General features: G+C 31.8%; 1 protein-coding gene across 1 annotated transcript; it reads left to right on the top strand.

The window, feature by feature from the left end:
- Positions 1-15787: 15787 nt before the first annotated feature.
- LOC147813465 (uncharacterized) lies at positions 15788-23268 on the top strand. Its single transcript, XM_087160037.1, has 3 exons — positions 15788-15833; positions 18041-18403; positions 18551-23268. Exons 1-3 carry the CDS (start codon positions 15788-15790, stop codon positions 23266-23268), a joined length of 5127 nt encoding a protein of 1708 aa, XP_087016163.1.
- Positions 23269-25197: the final 1929 nt, after the last annotated feature.

Raw genomic sequence — 25197 nt, 5'->3', positions numbered from 1 at the left:
CGTGAAGGACGTTTTGATGGAACTAACCTGCATTCGCGTTTCATGGAGAGGAAAAGAAGTAAAACTTCTCATGGCTAGCCCGACGGTAGGAGGATTCTAATTCACGATACGTCTACCACTGAGAGTATTTTAAGTCAGCACTGTTGTCGGTGTAATCCGGGAGCTGAATTCTTACCAACCAATCACCGCTGATATTTGAACTTGGGCCACATCAATGTTAGGAGAGCGTTTAATCTTCTGAGCAGCTACGGCTATGATCAAATCACGACTAAAGCGCTTAGAAAGCTTTATGGTTAAAGCTTTTTTTTTTTTTTTTTTTTTTGCCCATACAAAATTCGGATCGACTAAAATGAGAAGTCTATAACTTGTTCCTAGCTTTTATGCCAAATTTGAAATCATTCCATATTATTGAAATTTTGGTGGATCCTAGAATATCCCACCACTTGGCGATTTTTTGAAATTTCGCCAAACGATTTTTTGAAATCTCGCCAAACTAGGTTTCACTGTGGTTGATTAGTATATATTTTGTCGAGAGGTATGTCAGGGAAATATCAGAGTAAAGATAAATTATTTTTTATTTTATTTTATTAAAAATATTTTAATAAATTTGTAATAATTTAAATTGTTTTTTTTTTTTTAATATTAAAAAAAAAAAAAAAAAAACAATGTTGTCCCAAGCAATAATCGCCAACTTGGCGAGATTTAAAAAAGTCGCCAAGGGGTGGGCTATTCTAGGATTTTACCTTGAAATTTTTATATTAGAATGTTTTTTATTGATTATAGTAGCATTGGAAATCGAAAGTAGCTTTAACTTCCTTCACTTATATTGGTCGATACAAATTTTGCATTGAATAAGATGCCATTTCTAAAAACTTTGCACATGATATTTCACACTGTGCCAACAGTTTTGCTGTCTAAAATTTTTCGAAACATTTTCAGAAAAAAGAAAGATTGTTTACATGGAGTTAGTGTAGAAGTGTTTCCATAATTTTGCGCTCTCCTGTACTCTGGAACGATAAAAAAAGCTTTAGTCGCTGAGAGTAGACACGAAGGCGCAAAGCGAAAAAAAAAAAAACTTTCTGCTTAGGAACACATTTGACTGCGATTCACTAAACAACTCACGCCACTTTTCTTCTAACCTTAAAGATCCCGTGATGAGACCTTTAATTTTACCTGTTGAAGAAGGGTGTGCGCCACTGTCCAAACCCAAGGGCCTCACCCAAAAAAAACAACCCAAAAAGAAAACAATAAAAAAAAATTACCAGAAGATGGTAAAGAGTGAAGAAGGTGTTGATAATAGAGCGATTAAACTGTGTCTCAACTTTGGTAAACTAATTATCGAAGAGACCGAATAAAAAAAAAAGTTTACCGACGAAGTCTCGCGTGATTATACGGGATACTTAAAAAAAAAGACGACGATTACAGATAGGATGGATTCTCTAATATATATTCATAGTTATCCTGCAAATTTGCTAAGAGCGCTTTAACCACACTCTCTATCAAACCTGGAGTTTATTTTTAATCTGAAAGAAGAAGAGTTGATTATTATTTTATAAGGTTCGTTACGCCTATAAAATAACCGTCTCATTTCGTTATTCATGAGCAAAGTATATAGGAAATTTATGGGTGTTTTCTTTATTTTTTAGTAGATTACTATATTTATAACGGAAGGGGTAGGGTCGTGGAGGAAATGAGCTCCGACCCACTTGCCCTACGCCTACGACAAATATCATGGTGCTGAGTTCATTCGATTTTTAGAATGGAATTTTTGAGTAAGTGAATATGACCAGGCATTGCACTTAAGAATTAAATGAATTTTGATAACAGCCATTTTGATTCGAAGTATGTTTATAGTAATTAATTAATTTATTTTTTTTAAAAAAAGGGGGAAAGCCAAGTGACAATATCAACGATGGAAAGATAGGCGTACAGCATTAACTATAAACTGACACACAACATCATTAGGGGGGGGGGAATTAAATCAACGAACAAATACTTCTTCTTAAAACATTATCTTTATATGCTTATTTTTTATATAGTTTTTTTTTTCTTTTTTACCTTTTTGTCTTATGAAAATTCAATTTTATATTCGAAATATAGAAATCAGATATTTTGAGGGCTTATGTTATTTTATAACTGGAAGTATTTTCCTATGGGAGGGAAAATCCTAATTTAAGAAAAGGGAAATTTCAATAATTATTAATTTTTAACAATTAATATGATGAGCTGGAAAAATATTTTGAAGAAATAGGATTTCAAATTATAGATTTTAAGCCAAATATCAAAAGTATTCGCCAATTTTCGAAAGTCTTCGCGAAATGCAAATCTTCAAAATTTTTTATGATTAATTCCCCCCCCCCCCCCACAGAATTATATAAAGATGTTCAGTCTGTATATTACGTTTGTTTGTTTCAGATTTATATTATTTGGACCCAATTCAAATTGGTTATGCGGTGCATTTATCGAAAATTACAGTAATCGAATAAAAAGTGATGATTTGTTTAGAAAAATTCATTTCGACTTTATTTTGAGGATCGATCAAATTTATTTTTTTCTTTCCAGCGGAAAAAATCATTCGCCGATACTTTCAGCAATTTTATTCTCGAAATTTTCAACTTTATCTCATTTGTCGAGGTGGCGAAAGCTTAGCGCCGGCCCTGACTTTACATGGTCAAAGGAGGTATCTTGTCCTCTTGGTCTGCGAGACAAATAAATTTGGTGGCGTATTCAAGAAAAAAATTTTGGTTTTTGATAATTTATAACTTAATTACTGCAATAAGCAGATAGATTATAGATTAAATTTTATGATGGATTTTGAACAGTACAAAGCACGAATAAATTTTAAACAGTTAGTCATTCCCTGGAGAAATGTATAAAGAGTGTAAACTCTAATGCTAGAATATAGAAGAAAGCGATATGTTTTTTTCTATCTCTTAGCTATTCTATTCATATCTATAGAGTCAATTAATCGTTTCCTTCTATTGTTGCCAGAGGACAAATCGGCAAAATTCATAAACTGATTGTCAGTCAAGTTTTAATGTAATATAATGTCAACTAAAATCAATTGATAACTTTGACAAAAAGCTAGGTTATAAAATTATTGGAATTCAACACTCATTAATTCATCAAAAACACCAAAGAAAGATTATGTAATATTTTATTTATTTTGATTTTTATCTTATTTTATGTATTTAATTTTTCGTTTTTATTAAAATTTGTGATCCGCTTCGAATATACATAAGCATGGAATTCTCGACAAGAATATTTTTTATAATCGCTTGGGTGGCAGACGATAAATACTATTTCCATCTTGTCATAATCTCGCTATCAATAGACATTTTCACTCACTACGTTTGATTCATCTAGATATGGCTAAGCATACAATAAAGCCTGAAGCCTATTTCAATATATCACCAAGAATAAACAATGGCTGCGAAAACTCAATGGTTAGTTTAGAGCCAATAAACACTAAAGAAAAATTATGTAATATTTTATTTATTTTGATTTTTATCTTGTTTTATGCATTTAATTTTTCATTTTTATTAAAATTTGTGATTCGCTTCAAATATACATAAGCAAGGAATTCTTGACAAGAATATATTTTTATTTATTTATCAGCCTACGCAGTTGATAGATTAAATGTTTCGTAATCGTTTGGATGGCAGACGATAAATACTGTTTCCATCTTGTCATAATCTCGCTACCAATATACATTTTAATACACCACGTTTGATTCATCTAGATATGGCTAAGCATACGATAAAGCCTGAAGCCTATTTCAATATATCACCAAGAATAAACATTGGCTACGAAAACTTAATGCTAGAGTTTAGAGCCAAAAGCAAATACCATCATCGTTATAGGCTCATCAATAAAAGTCAGTAACCATCCTAAGATTTGGTGACGAGAGTTACCCGATGTTCGACGTCGAAGAAGGCCCTGGGCTCACGCAATTTATTACAGCACTATTCCATTATTGCTTGAGCCCTCTATGTAATTACATACCAAGACCTCCCCGGTCTGTAGTTATCATTATTTGGCCTGCAGGTACTCATTGACACCTATGCAGATGGTTGGCGTTATCGAAGAACTTTTTGGCGAAGATATGATGAGAAAAGTTATGTTCTTCAAAACGCCTTGGGCCTTGAATTGTTCGATTAAGAAGGGATTGATAACTAATTGCGTTTGAAGAAAATGTCTTCTTTTTCTTGTGAGATAAAGCAGCAATTTAGTTTTAATAGTATATAAAATGCTTTCAAATTTATTGAATAAGTATTTTTTAATAACTTAATTTATAAGTAATGAAAGTACCTGCAAGCCGATGTGATCAGAAAATCAAAATTAAAATACTACTTACCTTAAAATTCAAATCGATATGAGCATGCACATTAACATTCATTGATTTCAAAATCGATTGTTATTGAAGTTTGAAATATTTCGACTGACTTTAAAAAGATATCAGCATCGTAATAATGAAATAAAATTTTGCTAAAAATAGAAAGATGTCGCAAGTAAACTAAGCATATAGTACTCACAGTATGTAGAACTCAGAGTGCATTGAACTTTAGGTAAGAATTCCTTAAACCAAAAAATATTTGACAAAATATTAATGATAAAAACTAAAAAGTAGAAAAATCTTTGAAAATATAAACTTTAAAATGAAAAAAAAAATGTTATAAAGTAATACCACCAGACAATGAAATTAGAAAAAATAAATTTGAAAATTAATAATTATCAAAAATTTGTAAAGATTTTTTTGCAGACAACAAACACATTTTAATACATAATTTAATCGTTTTGACCTTGGTGACATTAATACATTTTCGGAAAACGTAATGCGCTATTGTAATTTAAGGTTGAATGGATTTACTCTTAAATAAATTTTCGTTTCTTATCTTTAATTTTTTTTAAAACTAAGTTTAATATATTGTTTAAAAAAAACTTTATATGTACAGAAAATGGGATGAAAGAAAATGCAGAATTAATTGTAAATAACTTATTAGAAATATTTTTTGAAATGGATAAATTGATACAGAGTAATTCATATCTAATCTCATGGTTTATAACAATCAACGAATATTGAACTTTAAAACACTGGTGTATAATTGGTGTAATATCCAACTTTAAAACTGGTATTGGTGTATAAGTCGATCCCTTAATTTTTGTCGAATTTCGAGGGTTTGAAGAGTCGACTTTCCGAACGGTAAATCGAATTCATGCACCAAAATATATAGTAAATTGAAATCATATGAAACTAGTAAGATGCTATATTTTTTTTTATTATATCACATTGGTTCGCATTGATATGCATCATGCATTAATTTCTCAATTTATAATGGAAATACGCAAATTACATTTATTTTTAAAACTCCCAATATTCATCAAAATTCTGAAAATATTCTTTACAGCTTTGAAATGATTAAATATTACTCAGAACATTTCTTGCTTTCGTGAAATATTATTCAGAATAATTTGCTAAAACAATTAGTAAGCAAAATAAAAAGTGTTAAAATCTAAACCAAATTACAACCTTACAATTTTCTACTGCTGTTCAAGCTTTGAAAGTATTAAAATATTATTCTGAGTATTTGTTGCTTTCGTAAAATATTATTAAAAATATTTATTGCTTTCGTAAAATATTATTCAGAATATTTATTGCTTTTGTAAAATGTTATTCAGAATATATTATTAAAACAATGAGCATACAAAAACGAAAGGTTTAATTTTAAACAAAAGCAATAAGAAAATTACAGCCTTACAATTTTCCGTTTCGGTTCAAGTTCAAAAGATGTGAGTTATTGTTCAAAATACTTGCTGATTTTGCAAAAATATATTCAGAATATTAGAAGTTTTTGCAATGTATTATACAAAATATTTTTAGAATATTCAAAATATTTTTTAATTTAAATCTAAACAGTAGCAAATTAAAAGTCTGATGAAATTCCATTTTTGTTCAAGCCTTGAAAGTGATAAAATATTATCCAGAATACTCATTGCTTTAGCAAAATATTATTCAGAATATTTTGCAAAGGCAATAAATAAATAAAAAAAAATCGAAAAGTCAGTAAATAAAATTTTTTTTCACCCTCACATATTTTTATTTCGGTTCTAGCGTGAATGAGATAAAATATTTTAGAATAAAATCAGAATCTTGATGAAAACTCGATTTCTATAGGAGATAAAAAAAACCATCAGCATGCAGAAACGAAAGGTTTAATTCTAAAAAATGGCAGTAAAAAATACAGCTTTATAATTTTCCATTTCTGTTCAAGTTCAAAAAATGCAAAATATTGCAAATGAAAAGTCTGAAGAAATTCCATTTTGGTTCAAGCTTTGAAAGTGATAAAATATTATCCAGAATACTCATTGCTTTTGCAAAATATTATTCAGAATATTATGCAAAATAAACAAATAAATAAAAATTATAAAAGTCAGTAAACATACTTTTTTTCACCCTCACATGTTTTCATCTCGGTTCTAGCTCGAATGAGATCAAATATTTTAGAATAAAACCGGAATCTTGATTTCTATAGGAGATAAAAAGCAATCAGCACTCAAAAACGAAAGGTTTAATTCTAAAAAATACCAATAAAAAAAATTACAGCTGTATAATTTTCCATTTCTGTTCAAGTTCAAAAACTGTAAAATATTGTTCAACAGTGTTTTTTCAAATATATTATTCCGAATATTAGAAGTTTTTGCTAAATATCATATAAAATATTTTTAGAATATTCAGATTAGTTTTTATTTAAATCTGAGCAAACGTGGAAAAAAAATTACAGCCATCAATTTTTTCACCCTCGCATATTTTCATTTCGGTTCTAGCTCGAATGAGATAAAATATTTTAGAATGAAACCAGAATCTTGATGAAAACTCGATTTCTATAGGAGATAAAAACCGAATCATTCCTTTTTTTAGAATGATTAAGAAAACTATAGAGATGCACGAAGATTATAGCGAAAGGGGTGAACAACTATTAAAACGTTCATGAGCAACAACAACAAAAAAAAAGCGAATTATCATTCTGACCCCCAGGGGAATGAAAGTAAGGATATAGATATGTGGTATTGCGATAGAAATTAGTTGCTGGGCGGTTTTCTTTCTCGTATTCATGCTCTTTTTTTAATATTTTTTTTTATTTCTTCCTTAACTGAGCATCCGGGTAATAGCTACTGAGAGAGCGAAAGTTGTTGTTTCCGGGTTGTGGGTATTTGTAATAGCATGGGAAAATAAATAGTTTTGAAAACCATAATTTAGAAATGCAGCTGTTTTAATTTGAGATGGAATGAGAAAATTAAAACTATGCTTAGTTGCCTATATAAGCAACTAAACATAGGGATATTTGTTTACTTGTTATTAGGAATATTTGTTTATTTATTATTATAAATATTTGTTTGTTTCACTTTGAGAAATGGTTTGTTTCCCATGAATATTAATTTGTTTAGAGCACTTATCTTTTTAACTACAAAAAACTTCAATGTTAAATAATGCACGGAGCGAAGATAATTTCATTTTAAGATGATCAAAGTGATTGTTTGAGAGAACGGTTTTTTTGGGAGTAAATTTAAAGAATTGAAGGAATTTAAATTCTTTATTAATTTAAATTCCTTATTAATTCTATTAGTTGCTTATATACGCAACAAAACATGGGAATATTTGCTTATTTATTATTAGAAATATTTGTTTGTTTCACTTTGAGAAATGGTTGGTTTCCCATGAATATTACTTTATTTGGAGCACTTATCTTTTTAACTACAAAAAAATTCAAAGTTAAGTAATGCAGGATGCGATGATAATTTAATTTTTAAATGACCAAAGTAATTGTTTAAGAAAACGGTTTTTTGGAGTAAATTTTGACCAAAGTAATTGTTTAAGAAAACGGTTTTTTGGAGTAAATTTAAAGAATTGAAGGAATTTAAATTCTTTATTAGTTTAAATTCCCTATTAATTCTATTAGTTGCTTATATAAGCAACAAAACATAGGAATATTTGTTTAATTATTGTTAGAAATATTTCTTTGTTTCACTTTGAGAAATGGTTGGTTTCCCATGAGTATTATTTTATTTGGAGCACTTATCTTTTTAACTACAAAAAAATTCAAAATTAAATAATGCAGGGAGCGAAGATAATTTTATTTTAAGATGACCAAAGTGATTGTTTAAGAAAACTTTTTTTTTGAGTAAATTTAAGGAATTTAAATGTATATGTATGTCTTTTTAACTATGCTTAAAATAGTTATTGAAAGCAATACCAGGGAAGTAAATAGACGCATAGCAGGTAAATAGCAAAAAAAAAAAAAAAAAAAAAAAAAAAAAATCTAAAATATTTTACACTTTTTTTTTCTCCAGGAAATGTTCAGTTTTCATGACGCCCGGTGGCTGAGTGGTAACGCTTCGCGCTCCCGTGTCATCGGTCCTGGATTCGATCCTCGGGCCGGGCAAGGTTGACTCAGTCTTTCATCCCTTCAGTGGGTCCATAAATGAGTACCAAGCATGCCTGGGAACTAAACACTGGGGGCTCCGCGTACGGTAGACCACCTGACCGGAACATCTGCTATTGCACCACAGAGCCCAAGGTCAAGAAAACTGAGATGCACACAGTCGGCCTTGGCCCTCTATGGGCTGTCACGCCACTGAGTTTAGTTTAGTTTTAGTTTACATAATTTAAAAATCATTTTATTGAAATTGTAAAGTAAAATAATTTTTATATTTTGTATTAAAATAATTCATAAGATTTTATGATACATAACTACAGGTAAAGATATCTACACAGAAAAAAAAATGCTGGTAAACTTACCGTACTGTGTGGTAATGACATTTGTGATATAAAAAGGGTTAATAAAATTAAATAAACGGTAATTAAATCATTAATTTGGCGGTTTTTCCGTTCATATGGCAACGGTTCACTGAAAATTTTAATTTCTTTCAACTATAGTTTTTGTTTCCCCACATTTAGTAAAAAATACAAAACTTAATTACATATTAAAACATAATAAACAAAAGTAAATTCAACCGAATGAATGGTTTTTATGTCATGATCTAAGGATAAAATTACCAAATTGTACCACATTTATCAATTTTTAGCAACCGTTATAAAACGATATTTTATTGTTAATTTTACAAAAATAATTTTATATGCGCTTCGGTAAAAATTACCCAGTTTTTTGGTGTTCCCACATCCCCAACAACACGGTAAATTTTACCATATTCTGGTAGTTTTGGCCATATTTTTTTTTCTCAGTGTAGATATTTTTACTTTAAGATAATCACGCGAATTTTTTAAAATAAATGTTTGTCTTTCTGATCTTAAAGAGCTCAAAAATTATTTACGTTTTCGATATTTTTCTGTTTTAAATTATATCTACAATATTCATTAATATCAATTCTTAATCGCAATTTTTATTTGTAACATTTATTAATGGCAATTCCTCCAAGACAGTAATTATAAATTATTTTTGCGTCATTCGTTTAAATTTTCGACATTTCATTCATGATTTTGAAAACCACTGGTTGAGAAACACTTGTTTATTTTAGGATATGTAAGGCTTTGCGACAACAAAACATTTACGTTATTATTGGTTTTCATAATGATTATATTATTATAAAAGTTATTGATTTTGAATGATGTATGGTGTCAGTAAGTATTCAAGGTAATAATTTACTTTTTCTTTGTTACCGGATACAACTCATTTATAATCTATAACTGGTATAAACTGTTGACTGTGACTTTTTTTTTTAAATATAGTTACTTTATTTAAAATAGCCTTACATTTCGATATTTTCCATAGATTACAAATTTCAATTGGATTAAAAAAACTTTTTTGAGAAGGAAATAAATAGCTAAAGTATTAATTAAACACATTACTACTATTGTTATGCATGTAATTAGAATCGATAAAGCTATCTGTTTGTCACCGATATACACCGAAGAGCCATTACATTATGACCACCCTGCTAATAATATAAGGGACCTCCTTTAGCCCTCAAAACTGCTAGCACCCGCCGTGGCATTGATTCTACAAGGTGCTGATAGGTAGTCTAAGGTATTTGGTACCAAGTGCTCACCAATTGGTCCTGCAATTCCCTCACATTGCGAGGGGGTAGCGTGGCAGCACGAATTTGGTTTTCCAAGTGGAATTACAAATGCTCTATTGGATTAAAGTCAGGTGAATTCAGGTCATGCCAAGACATGACTTGAAAGTCACTGGAATGTTCCTCGACGATTCGATCCTTATTATGGTGCATTATCCTGTTGGTAAACACCATCCCCCGCAGGAAAAACTGTTGCCATGAATGGGTGAACCTGGTCTGCAACTATGTTCAAGTAGCTTACAGATGTCAGGGATTGTTCTATGAGGATTATGGGTCCTAATGTGCCCCATGAAAACATTGTACCTGGGCGAGAAACCATGAAAACCTGGGCGAGCCCATTGTTATAGATGGAGGGTGGTCATAATGTGATGGCTCTTCGGTGTAGATATGTAATATAACTTATATGAAAACCAGTATACTATATACCGTAAACCAGTCTTACTATAAACCACTTTTCCTCAACACCGGTATTTTGCAAACACGAAAGTGTTCGTGAGATGCGAGAGAGAATTCTCGAAAATATTTTTAAAAAATTGTAATTGCAGAATTTAAAAAAAAAAAAAAGAAAAAAAATATATATATATATATATATATATATATATATATATATATATATATGGAGAGCCGTAACCAAGGGTTGGATAATGTTTTTTCCGACGCACCATCAAAAAATTGTTAGACCAATTAATTTTAATTAAATTAGTTTTTCTTTAATATAAATTATTCAAAATTTCGTTATTGAGACTTTAAGTAAACAATTAAACGAACTTTTAATTAACCCATTAAAACTTGCATTTTTTATATGCTGTGACGCCAAAGGAAGCTCCTATTAAACAAGTGATTAATTTTTTTAAAACTAAATAAACATTTTCTTCTGTTAGCTATTACTTGATTTTTGACAAGAATTCAAAACATTTGCGAAATGAAAAAGCAATCCTTTTTCAAGTCAGAATAATTCAATAATTTTTATTTTTACGCTAAATTGAATAGAATCAAAACATGACCTAAAAGGATATACGTCAAAAATTAGGATTCTTGTATGTAAAACCCTCAAAACTGTTAGGTGTCACAACTTGCTATTGATTCTATCGGATTCCGCGTAAAAAGTATGTATGTTAAAAATACCTCCCTTGTTTAAATAGCATTGTCAAAAGCATAATTAGGTAATGAATAATGAACTTCGCAAACTTGAAACTTCATAAAAACTATAGTTTCATAATGAAGCTAAATAAAAGTAATAGATTTATCATAAGCGTTTGGTACTTTCCGCTAACCAGAAGTAAGCAAATCCAACTATTTTTTATATTATTTTCATTTCGTTTTTTAGAAAAATGAACGCTACCAAAATAAAATAAAAAATACAATCGGACCTCTATTTAACGAAGTCAATAAGTTCGTTATATGGAAAATTCGTTAAATAGAAAATCATCTTTTAAAATGCACACAAAACAGGTTTTGAATTTATAAACACAAGACATAATTAAAATAGCAATTGATGCACTTTTATCTTGTAAACTAGTATCTACTATTTATTTTATAGATCTTAACCATAAAAAAATCTGCATGGAAAGCAAGAATAGAGCAAAACAATATCCAGAGTTTCACTATCATGCTATATACATTTTCAACTAAAAAAAAAAAAAATCTAAGTATGTGTATAAAATTATTGATGCATTTATTATAAAAGTAACTTTAAACATACATTACCGCATGCGCTCTTAAGCTTAATTGCTACGGTTAAAATTCGTTAATTTGAACTGAGTTTTCGTTTGACAATGCAAACAAAAAGGGAAATGGAATCTACTACTTTCTCTAAGATAATTTTTAGAGAAAACAGTAATACATTACATAAAGCAGTGGATTCGAAAATTAATTCAAGGTCATTTCCCCCTTAAAATGCGTTAACAAGATTGAAATGTTGAGATATATTTTGGAAAATAGAGAAAGTGGATCTCAATTAAAAGTTCGTTAACTAGAAAATTCACTTCGCTATTTGGAAGTTATTTTTCGAAGAAATTTCCAAATTGCTCTTGGTTCCTCGAAAAAATTCGTAAAATAGAGAAATTCGCTAAATGGAAGTTCGTTAAATAGAAGTCGGACTGTAGCTGAATTTACTTGCACCAGGCTAGTGGGGAAGTACCTAGTACCCCTCTAAATATTCAAGTAATTATAAAATCTTATTATCTTCCACTAATACATTTCAATTAAAACCCTTTTTTTGAAAATGAAGCTTACATACTTTTGTATAAAAGAAACTAATTCTATTTAAATACTAATAAAGCTTTAAATGCTAGTTACATACTATCATTGGAGAAAAATTGCTATGAAAATAAGCCAACATTACTTAAATATACTCAGATATTTTACATTACACAAAAAATAATAAAAATAAAACAATTAAAAACGAGTAGTTTCAGCTTATAAAGTTTTTCAATTGCACTAATAAATGCCAATGGGATTCCTTAACGGCGCCGCAGTTTCATTAACTGCCGGCAATGAAACATGACATAAAATAATTTGATTGATACATTAATACCGTCATTTCAGTTTTTTACACCTCCGTTCGATTTCATACCATTAAACAGCAATATAACTGATCAATTATGTTGACGAAAAAGACGAAGCAAAATGAAGCGTATACATAAATGTGGCCGCCACCTTCTCTCACAATTTTGAGTTAACTTCGTGGAAAACAAAAGAAAATGAAGACTCGGGGAAAGTTTCTAGTTTATTATTAGTGTAATTTTTATTGCCTTTTTTTTCTTGTTCTTCTTTCGCTTGTGTGTTTCATCTTGTAAGATGTCAGCGTTCTTGATAGTTCAGTCAGCTCGGAGCCAAGGACGTTAAATGAAATTTGTTTTCAACAGTCACGGAATTGCGTTTGTGTTCGTGAAGTTTTTATGAGGGGATAGAGAAACTGTTTCGCTTATTTATTGTTTGATGTTTTTCCCTTTTTTCCTTTACCAGTGTTTTTTTGGAAATTGTTCTTATTTTAATCATTAGAAAGCTTTATAAGGCTTATTTCATCTCATATTTAACCAAAGGAAAACAATATGTTCTATAAATTCACTGAAATTATAAACATTCATTAAAATTAGATAACACAAAGACAATTAGCAATTTTTATTGTAATTAACATGAATTAACACAATAACTATGACTATATATTTTTTGCAGATTTTTCTCTTGGATGTAGTTAGTCGCAATTAAAATGAAAGCTTTCAATTATTTTAAAATTTGCAACACGCACTAAAAAAGAAACTCAAAAATCTTGTTTTTCTTTATTTAAAAAAAATGCCAAACTGGAAAACGTGTTGTTAAAAGCCGCTGGATTGGAAAACCGCACCCCGGTGTACAAGGCGACCCGCTAAAGAAAAACAAATATAAAATTTTCTATAATTAATAAAAAAAATAAACATTTAAAGAAAAACTATTTAGTCTACAAAATTGCATCAAGTTAAATATATCTCACATCAAAAACGCTTACAATAACAGGAATTTTCCGGGCTGCCCTTAGGCGTTATGTGTCAAATGATACTAGACGCGATGCAAAATGTGAATCTAAATACTATGGTGAAGTCTTTGAAAAAAGTGTGCGTCAAATGATACTAGACTCGATGCAAAATGTGAATCTAAATACTATGGTGAAATTTTTGAAAAAAGTGTGCGTCAAGTGATACTAGACGCGATGCAAAATATGAATCTAAATACTATGGTGAAATCTTTTGAAAAAAGTGTGCGTCAAATGATACTAGACGCGATGCAAAATATGAATCTAAATACTATGGTGAAATCTTTGAAAAAAGTGTGCGTCAAATGATACTAGACGCGATGCAAAATGTGGATCCAAATACTATGGTGAAATCTTTAAGAAAGTGTGCATCAAATGATACTAGACGCGATGCAAAATGTGAATCTAAATACTATGGTGAAATCTTTGAAAAAAGTGTGCGTCAAATGATACTAGACGCGATGCAAAATATGAATCTAAATACTATGGTGAAATCTTTGAAAAAAGTGTGCGTCAAATGATACTAGACGCGATGCAAAATGTGGATCCAAATACTATGGTGAAATCTTTAAGAAAGTGTGCATCAAGCGATACTAGACGCGATGCAAAATGTGGATCTATATACTGAGGTGAAATCTTCAAAAAAGTGTGCGTCAAATGATACTTATAACACGCGATGCGAAATATGGATCCAAATACTATAGTGAAATCTTTAAACAAATGTGCGTCAAATGATACTTACTGGACGCGATGCAAAATGTGGATCCAAATATTATTGTAAAATCTTTAAAGAAATTTGCAAAAAAATCAAAAACCTTTGCACATAATTATAATTTTGCATTGCCTTTTTTCCCTAAAATAACTTGCTTTTTTTCTTTCAGAATAAATTACATAAAAGAAATTTTTAATAATTATAACAATTGCCTAATTTTATCTCTCTCGTTGATACTCAAGTTTTAAAATATTTTTACTTACATAGTTTTAAATGGCAAAATATAAAATTTCAATAAATAAATAAATGGAAAGTTTCAGAGCAATAAAATTTGGTGAAAGTCGAATATTTAAAGCTTTACTTTTAAAGTAACCACTCAATCGAATTTAATTGAACTTAGCATTTCGCAATTTGAAATTACTGTGAAATTAAAAAAAAATTACTCTTTTAGTTTAAAATTTTTTAAATTATAGTTTATTATTTCAGTTCGTTTTGGAAAATAAAGTGGATTTAACTCCCCTTGTTTTGCAACATAATTTCAGCTGTATAAGTTTTGTAACAAAAATGCAATAATTATAAGTTTGTATCAAAAATAAATTATGTGTCAATTTGCTACAAAATACAAATTTATAGCTACTGTATATGGAACTCTCGGATAATCATCTATTTAATGAAATCAAAAATCTACACGGAATTCACACAAATTACAAAACTTTATTATTTGTAGATTCAAAAACATATAATTTTTGTAGTTTCGTAACATAATAAATTATTTGAGGTTTTGCAGCAAGGTATTCGTAATTTTGTAACAGAATGCAAATTTACAGCAACTGGTAATTAAACTCTTGAACTATCAAGTCTTTAATTTAATCAAAATTTCACTGGGACTACTATCAAATTAAAAAACTGCTCTATTTGTAGATTTATAACGAAAATATAATGATTGTAGCTTCGCAACCAAAATTAATTATTCTTAACTTTGCAACAAATCTAAATGTTTACACTTTTTATAACAATGACAAATTATTGCAGTTTTGAAAGAAAAATTATAAGTTAATAGCTACTTGTTATTGAACTCTTGGGCTATCATGTCTTTGATTTAATCAAAAATTCACTCTTAATACGATCAAATTACAAAACCTCAGTTTCAGTAGTTTTATAATAAAAATAAAATTACTGTACCTTCGTAACAAAAAATTAATTATTCTTAGTTTTAAAACAAACCTAAATTGCTTATAGTTTTCGTAACAAAGACAAATTATTGCAGTTTTGAAAGAAAACTTACAAGTTTATAGCTACTAGTTATTGATCTCTTGGAGTCGCATATCTTTCATTTTATCAGAAATCCACCGGAAATCAGATCAAAGAGAAAGTTGAAAGTTCGAAAAGAATTCCCCCTTAATCCCCATCACCAAATTCCCCTCTCTTCAAACAACTTCTAATCATTCTCCGAATAATTTCTAAACTCCAAAATGGATTTCACCGACCCAAAGCTTCAAGAAATCGAAAACAAAAGAGGTATGGACGAACATTCTTACGGTGAAAGTTCCACTACTTCTGAAAATTTGACTTAAGCTAATCTTCTGCATGAGATCCTGGACAGGGTAGGGGGGGAGGGAAGCGCAGAAAACTTGCAGAAGATGCTGCACCGTGATCTTCGGGTCAACTTGCAGATCCTCACCATCACGAACCAATTAGCCTTTGGCGTCCAGTGCGGCTAATTAACTTCGGCCTTCCTTGACGTCATCATTTCTGAGGTTCTGACCCCTCCATCCCCCCTATCCCGCTTCTTTTCGGCTTGTTAAACGCCGGAGATGATCCTGCATCCTTAGTCCTCCTCTTAACCTACCTCCTCCTCCTCCCCATCTTTACCTCTTTCTGACTCGGCCATTCTCCACCCTCTTAATACTCAGCAGTTACCTGCAAAGGATGATTTCTGAGGTAGATGGACATATGGACGGACACTTGTGCTGGTCTCCGATATGGGTCTCGAGATCTTAATTAATCTCCGCCATGATGAGGGGAAATGGTTTGCTAGGAAATATTTGTTGGACTCGGATTTAATCGTTTGGTTCGCATTAATGTGGCTATCTTATGCTGCGATTTCGAAGAACTTGAATGAGAAAAATTTAATGGCATCTTCGTAGAATATATGATAATCGTTTGATTTTTGTTTTGGTTAAAAATGCTTCTTGTTTGAAATGAACTTAAAAATCCAAGGTTTTATTTCTGTTTTAAAAATAAAATAACGTGTAAATGATTAGAAATTTTGAATCTTCTTGGTGGTTTAATAATATGGTTTAAATATGCTACAACCTTAATATAGAGTTAAGTTTAACAAAAATATTATAACTTTTAAACTTAATTGCACGACAGCTATTGAACCAAAACAAAGTTTGAACAGATGTGACTACCTTATGCTGTGATTTCGAAGAACTTAAATGAGAAAAATTTAATGCCATCGTCGTAGAATATATGATAATCGTTTGATTTTTGTTTTAGTTACAAATGTTTCTTTTTTGAAGTCAACTTAAAACTCAAGGCTTTGTTTCTGTTTTTAATAAAATAACGGGGAAATGATTAGAAATTTTAGAATGATTAAAAAATTTGAATCTTGTTGGACTATAATGTGGTTCCAATATGCCGCAAGCTTAATATAGAGTTAAGTTTAACAAAAATATTATACCTTTTAAACTTAATTTCACGACACGTTTAAATTGAACGGAAACAAGGTTTGAATTAATGTGACTATCTTATGCTGTGATTTTTAAGAACTTAAATGAGAAAAATTTTATAATATTGTTGTAGAATATAAGACAATAGTTTGATTTTGTTATGATCAAAAATGCTTCTTTTTTGAAATGAACTTAAAATTCCAAGGCTTTATTTCGGTTTTTAATAAAATAAGACGTTCCTATCATTTGTAAATGATTAGAAACTTTAGACTGATTAGAAATTTCGAATCTTGTTGAACTATAATGTGGTTCAAATATGCTGCAACCTTAATATAGAGTTCAGTTTAATAAACTTACTTGTACGATACGTTCAAATTGTACCAAAACAAAGTGTTCACGCCTTGCCTTGCTACTTAATAGATGGCGCTGTTAATATACATATACATTTTTTACTTCTTTTTTTTTAATAAATACAGTCCATGTCGTCGTGAAGTGTGGTGCTTTTGTTTCTTGTGTAGAGATTTTCTTGTGTGTGTATAAAACATTTTGGTCCGACATGAGCTCGGAGGTGTTAGTCAGTGACTAGGGAATGTGTTTTGTGAATTTAAAATTGTGATAGAGGTCAGTGAAGTGTCTTTTTAAAAATAAAATGAAAATCGTGATTTCACATGTGTTGCGTAGGAAGTTAAAAATTATGGCTTATTAATTAGATTCTGAAAAGGTAGTGGTGTTAGTTTGTTGTGATTTTCAGGGTAAGTGGAATTTCGATTAGTTGTAATTTGAGAATTGTGTTGCTTTGTTTTATTGAATTGAATTAGTTGTGCTTTCGTTTCTGCCTAGTTTGGTTTATATCTTTATTGTTTTATTCGATTGCGTTTTTTGTTTCTTTTCGGTCTGTGTTGAGTGTTTTTGATATGTATTGCCTTAGTAGAGTTGCTTTCGTTTTGTGTGTTGTTTACATTGTTAAGTAATTTCGTTTAGTAATTGCTTTCGATTTGGGTGTGGAGTTAAAGTGATAGCATTTCTAATTTAAAAGTGTTGTTTTTGCAGTGACGGGTATTAAAATGGCACTTAAATTGAATTTTAAAAAAGATGAGTTGATTATGATTGCTCAGGAATTAGGTTTAATAATTCCAGATAATCCTAAAATAGTAGATTTAAAGCTCTTAATTGAAAATAGTGATATAGTTAAAACTGATATTGAGTTTGTACGTGATTTAATTGGGCATGTTTTAGAAGAAAAAAAGGAAAAGTTAGAAAAAGCTAAACGAGAATCGGAACAGGAAATAGAATTAGAAAGATTAAAGTTAGCTCAATTAGAAAAACAGTTAGAGTTGGCGAAAATTAGTGGTAACATAGCTAATGCATCTCAGACTACAGTGAATGGCGAAACAGATTCAGATAGTTTGGAAAGTTTAATCAAAAGTGTTAAGGTTTTAACAATTTCAGTGCCGGCTAAGTCAGAATCGTTTAATTTATTTTTCAATTCGTTAGAAAAAGCATTTGAAAATAAATCAGTGCCTAATAAATATAAAGCCGAAATTCTGTTAAATCTTTTAGGAGATAGAGTTAATAATTTATTAGTGTATGTTAGTCAGGGAGATTTGTGTGATTACGAAAAGTTAAAAAATTTGGTTTTAAAAGAATTTGAACCTACTCCCCAAGAATGCCTGAATAATTTTAAAAGGGCTAGAAAATTACCGTCTGAAAGTTATGTCCAGTTTGCTTCTAGACTATGTGCATCCTTTGACTATTACTGCCAAATACGTAAAGTTACGGATTTTAAATCCTTATGCGATCTTATTGTTTCTGATAAAATTTTCGAAACCCTTGATCGGGAATTAATGACTCACATTGGGATTAAGCAAGGTGAAACCTTTTTCTTACCTCACCAACTTGGACGTGAATGTGATATTTACTTATCATCGAGAGGTAAAGGTACAAATGAGTTAATCAATCGGAATAGTGCTGGTGAAATAAAACGCGTGGGAGGAAATAAATTTCAGAAGTATTCCCCTTTGCGTGCTGACAAAAATATATCTAAAGTGTTTGTTGCGGAGACTAATAATTCGAAGTGTGTTCTGTGCAGAAATATACATCCCCTCGCTACCTGCCCCCAATTTAAGACTATGTCAGTATATGAGAGAATTGAGGTATTGAAAGGGAATAATCTATGTTTTCGTTGTTTCGCACCCCACAGGTTAAGTGAATGCCCTTCAAAGAAAAACTGTTTCTGCTCTAAGCCTCATCATACGATGATTCATTTCCCGCGTGAATATTTTAATCATCCCACTTCTCAATTCAAATTAGATGCCCCAGCTTTCGTTCCAAGGAAGAAAGAGGAAACTTCGGAAGTGACATCGCAACCGCAAATTGTAGCGACTAGCCTTGAGAAAAACAAACCTAAAAACGTACTTCTGAGTACAGTTCGCGCACATGTTAAAAATAAATTTTCTGAGTGGATTGAAGTTAGATGTTTGCTGGATGTTGGGTCTCAATCATGTTTGTGTACTAAGGCGTGCGCGCAGAGGTTGCAATTAAAATTGGAGAAAATAAATACCGTGGTTTCGTGTGTTAATGATGCAACTATGGTAGTGAACAATTGTGTTAGAACTTTAGTGGCAAATAAGGATAAGAGTTTTGTTAGAGAATTATCGATGCTAGTGGTTGACAAAATTACTGATCTCATTCCAAATAGAATAATTGATGTGGATGGTAGTGTTTCAGAGTTCGTGTCATTAGCTGATAATAATTTCAACAAACCTGAGAAAATTGATATGTTATTAGGTGCGGAGGTGTTTTACGAATTGTTGAGGCCAGAACGATTTTATGCTCAAAATTCCAAATTGTTGTTGCAAAATACTGTGTTTGGTTTTGTCGTGAGTGGCAGCGTTGATCAGGTAGAAGATGTTGGTCATGTTCATTGTGGGTTGATTCTTGACGATGACTTGAATAAAACTTTAAAACGATTTTGGGAAATTGAAAATGTCGAAGTAGAAATTGCAAAGGATACAGAGGCGTCTTTTTGTGAGGATCATTTTGTAAGCACCCATAGAAGAAATGCCGATGGTAGATATGTAGTTGCAATGCCCTTGAGTAAGGATCCGTCGTGTCTTGGACAGTCTAAGAACATAGCTTTGAGGCAACTTAATTGTTTGTGGAAGCGTTTGTCTAGGGACTCAGAGTATTTGTCGTTATATACGGATTTCTTGCGTGAGTATGAGAAACTGGGTCATTTGGAAAAGGTGATTGAAGAAAGTGAGCCGCCCACACATTACTACATACCACACCATGGAATATTACGCCCTGATAAATTGACTACTAAGATGAGAGTCGTCTTCAATGCTTCATCTCCTACTACAGCAGGCTTAAGTTTGAATGACATTTTAATGAAAGGTGAAGTAAAGGAAGATGTGTTTGAAACAATTTCTCGTTTTAGAAGGCACAAATATGCCTTTACTACGGACATAAAAAAGATGTATAGACAAATCTTGATAGATCCAGATCAAAGAGACCTTCAGAGAATAGTGTGGAAGCCTGGACTCGATGCTGAAGTTTCAGTTTACAGATTGAAAACAGTAACTTACGGAATGTCCAATGCCCCCTTCCTTGCAATAAGAACTCTGCAACAACTGGCCGAAGATGAAAAATATCGATATTCTTTGGCTTCGGAAGCTCTTCTGCATGACACCTACATGGATGATGTTGTAAGCGGAGCCCAGAATCTAGAAACTGCCCGTCAATTACAACTCCCATTGCGAGATTCTCTGCAGTCATGCGGAATGAAACTTCACAAGTGGTCTTCGAATTCTAATCAGTTGTGGAATAGTTCATCTTCATCTGATGTCGAGCACTCATTTTCTATCGATAATGACTTATCGGTCAAAGCTCTGGGCATCAGCTGGAAGCCATTCGAAGATAAGTTTGTTTATAAGGTGTCAACTGCAGTAAAATCATCGTACACAAAGCGTGAAGTTCTCAGCGTGATAGCTAAATTATACGACCCTCTTGTTTTTTTAGCACCAGTCTTGACAAGAGCTAAAATCCTATTACAGCGATTGTGGCAGCAAAAACTAGATTGGGATGAAGTTCTGCCAAATCCAATCAGCGAGGATTGGAATGATTTTGTGACAACTTTAAAGTGCATCGAGGATGTGAAAATTGATAGATTCATTCTATCGGACAAATTTCAACGAATTGTCCTTCAGGGATTTGCAGATGCATCTGAAGCAGCCTATGGAGCTGTAGTCTATCTTCAATGTTTCACTTCAACGCATAGTGCTAAAGTGACTATTCTCGCAAGCAAATCACGTGTATCACCAATTCGAGTGATTTCGATTCCCCGTCTTGAACTGTGTGCCTGTGTTCTTTTAGCCCAGCTTGTACAAAAATTACGTGCATCTTTACGATTAGAAATTAGTGAAACGGTACTTCATACTGATTCTACGATTGCATTAGCGTGGTTGAATACACCTGCGAACCACCTGAAGACATTTATCGCTAATCGTGTGTCCAAGGTTCAAACCTTGACAGAAAACTGTCACTGGGCCCACGTGCCGTCATCTCTTAATCCTGCCGACCTTGTTTCCCGTGGGTTAAGCCCTCGTGATATTCACTATCAAAAAATTTGGTGGAATGGCCCACCATTTCTGGAACAAGGTGAGTTATTCAATAAGCAAACAAGCTCACCCATGACGAACGAATATGACTACTCTTGTGAACTAAAGACAGGTGTTGATTCTGATACTCCAGTTTTTAATGTTTGTATTTCAACTAACTATAAGTTATCTCTTTTATATGATTTATTAAGTGTAAGTAATAACTATGTGAAAATTCTTCGTATATTTAGTTATGTGTTAAGATTTGTAATTAATGTTAAGCAATCTAATTTAAAGGAATCTGGACCTCTTAGTGTTTCAGAGTTAGACCAAGCTGAAAAGAGTCTGATCAGAATGGTCCAAGAAGAGGTGTTTTTAAATGATATTCAAGGTTTAAAACAACAGAAGGTTGTTCCCCCTAAGAGCAAATTAAAAAATCTAAATCCCTTCCTTGATAGTGATAGAATATTGAGAGTAGATGGACGACTGGGTAATTCAGATTTACCTTATGATGCTAAATATCCTGCAATTTTACCCCATAAACATAAATTGACAAATCTAATAATAGTGCATTGTCACATTAAAAATCTTCATACTGGGGCATCTTCCCTTCTGCACTTAGTTAGAGAAAGGTTTTGGCCTTTGGGTGGTCGCTCTCTTTGCAGAAAATTAGTGCGCGAGTGTATTGTGTGCTTTAAAGCAAAACCAATTGCGATGACTCAACTAATGGGTAGTCTTCCCAGAGACAGAGTAGTTCCAAATTTTCCCTTTAATTGCTCTGGAGTTGATTTCTGTGGTCCTTTTATGATCAAATATCGAAATCAGAGAAAAGGTGTGCTCCATAAAATGTATTTATGTATATTTGTATGTTTTGTAACAAAGGCTCTTCATATAGAGATGGTATCGGATCTAACTTCGGAGGCTTTTATTGCCACTCTTAAAAGGTTTTTTGCTCGCCGTGGTAAGAGTTCTAAATTGTATTCCGATAACGGTAAAAATTTTGTTGGCGCAAATAGGGAAATTAATAAGCTTTTGAGATTAGTTAAGCAGCCAGAAGAAGAGCTCTCTGCCTTTTTGTCTAGTGAAGGTATAGAATGGAAATTCATTCCGCCGAGAGCGCCTTCCTTTGGTGGCTTATGGGAGGCTGCCGTAAAGTCTGTAAAATACCATCTTAAGAGAGTTGTTGGCAAAGCATTTTTGACCTATGAAGAGTTTTTAACTGTCTGTATTCAAATCGAGGGAATTTTAAACTCCCGACCCTTGTGCCCTTTATCGAGCAGTGTGGACGATTTAAATGCTCTTACACCAGCTCATTTTCTGATAGGCAGATCAATGAACTCGATTGTTGAACCTAACCTAACCATGTCAAAGGAAGGTACACTCAGGAGATGGCAAAACGTGACAAAATTAGTACAGCTTATTTGGAATAAGTGGTACCGAGGATATTTAAGTGATTTACAACAACGTAATAAGTGGCAGTTCAAAAAGTGTAATATTAAAATTGGTGATTTAGTGATCCTCATCGAAGATAATATGCCTACCTTTAAATGGCCCTTGGGTAGAATCGTAGAGATATTTAGTGGTACTGATAATTTAATCAGGGTCGTTAAGGTTAAAACTCAACATGGAGAGTACAAGCGAGCCATCTCGCGAGTGTGTCTTCTTCCTATGCCAAATTAAACTTATTTTATTGTGAAATATATTTTTTCAATTTATTTTGATTGTTGAATGTTAATAACATGTCAACGGGGGGTGAATGTTCACGCCTTGCCTTGCTACTTAATAGATGGCGCTGTTAATATACATATACATTTTTTACTTCTTTTTTTTTAATAAATACAGTCCATGTCGTCGTGAAGTGTGGTGCTTTTGTTTCTTGTGTAGAGATTTTCTTGTGTGTGTATAAAACACAAAGTTTGAATTAATGTGATTTGAATCTTATGCTGTGATTTCGAAGAACTTAAATGAGAAAAATTTGATGGTATTGTAGTAGAGTATATGATAATCGTTTGATTTTATTTTTGTTAAAAATTTTTCTTTTTTGAAATGTGCTGTCTCTGAAACGTAAAATTCCAGCACTTTATTTCTGTTTTAATAAAAACAACGTGTTCTTACCATTTGTTATCGATGAGATTGATTACAAATTTTGTATTTTGTTGGGCTAATATGTTGAAATGTGATTCAAATATGCTGCAACCTTAACATAGAGTTTAACAAAAATATTGCACCTTTCAAACTTAATTGCACGACACGTTTAAATTGAACCAAAACAAAGTTTAATTTAGCACCTTATTGAAGTTTCAGCAAATGAGCTAATTATAATGATCAAAGGTCCCAGCATTCTGGTTTCTTTTATAGGATGTAGCGAGTAAAATTTACAGAAAAGTGAAAATGGCGTTTTTTCGAAAAATTTTGATTACTTCAAAAGGCAAAGTTACAAAAAACAAAATTACTGATAAACCAGTGATTACGTGGAAAGTTAAACATCGTTTTGAATGCATAAACAGACCTGTCGATTAGCTACCAGGGGAGATTAGCCAGTAAATGCTATCCATCCTGCCACCTCCAATGTGAGCATTTTGTTAACAGCGAATTTTTTAAACTTCCTCATTCATTATATCTGCACCCCTATTTGATTGATGTTTTCGATTCGCCTCTTGCTAGCTTTCCATATTATATAGGGGCTATAAGCATAACTCGCATAAGTTTTAAGTTTGTGGTCTTCAACCTCATTTTTCTTTCTTTGCTATTTCGATGATTTTCTAATCAGAGATTTAGAAGCAAAGAGAGAATACGCACGTAATATTAATTTTTAGCTTAACAAGACGGTATGAAACTAACGAAACTCTTCATGGTGAGTTTTATCTCAACCCAATCAGTAATTAAAAATTTAGAGTACAGAAAAAGTTAGTTTAGATAAATCAAGAGTAAACAAAGGAGGGTCATATAATTTTTTTTCTTCTTCAAAATATCAAAAAGGCAAATAAACTAAGTCAGGATTGCGCAGTAAGGAAGTGATGTTGTTGCTAGGCCAGTAAGGCAAGGGGTGTGACTATGTTTTCCAGTGGTGACATCAATGGACAAGAATTCGACACACCCGTTTATAGGGCGGGCTCATTCATGCATTCATTCCTTCATCCATAGATCGTAATTTTGACCAGAACCAGAGAACGATCAATCTCCAATTCAGTACCCCCAGAGTTATAACGTTTTATGGGAACATGGAGGACTTTGTGATCCGCACAGATTTAACGTGCACCAGTCACCATTTACTACACAGGGAGTCTTGGGACGGCTGGATTCGATCTCCCGTTCTCATGAACGTGAGTCCAGCACCTTGTCAACCAGAGTATCCAGGCCTATGGAAGTAATCCCATCATAATTTGTTTACGTTTTGATACTATGTTAAGAAAAACGTTTTATGAGCTTCATGATTTTCCTGAACTCATAGATTCTACGACACTTGCTCTGCAACACAATGTTTCTTCAACAATTCAACACTTGGGCTGCAACACAATGGTGAAACACTGTGTTGTGCTGCAACACAATGTTTCTAAAAACTTGTGGTGAAGCAGAATTTGTCACGAAGGATTTCTCTCACGTCTTAGC

This window comes from Parasteatoda tepidariorum, chromosome 3 (genome assembly GCF_982258835.1).
Source record: "Parasteatoda tepidariorum strain Cologne lab strain chromosome 3, Ptep-v5.0, whole genome shotgun sequence".
Taxonomy (NCBI): Eukaryota; Metazoa; Arthropoda; class Arachnida; order Araneae; family Theridiidae; genus Parasteatoda; species Parasteatoda tepidariorum.
This window is presented reverse-complemented; position numbering and strand designations above follow the sequence as displayed.

Coding starts and splice junctions, on each gene's coding strand:
- LOC147813465 (XM_087160037.1), top strand. CDS start 15,788: ATGGATTTCACCGACCCAAAGCTTCAAGAAATCGAAAACAAAAGAG. Junction 15,834..18,040: donor AGAAATCGAAAACAAAAGAG/GTATGGACGAAC, acceptor TTGTTTTTGCAG/TGACGGGTATTAAAATGGCA. Junction 18,404..18,550: donor AGATTCAGATAGTTTGGAAA/GTTTAATCAAAA, acceptor TAAATCTTTTAG/GAGATAGAGTTAATAATTTA.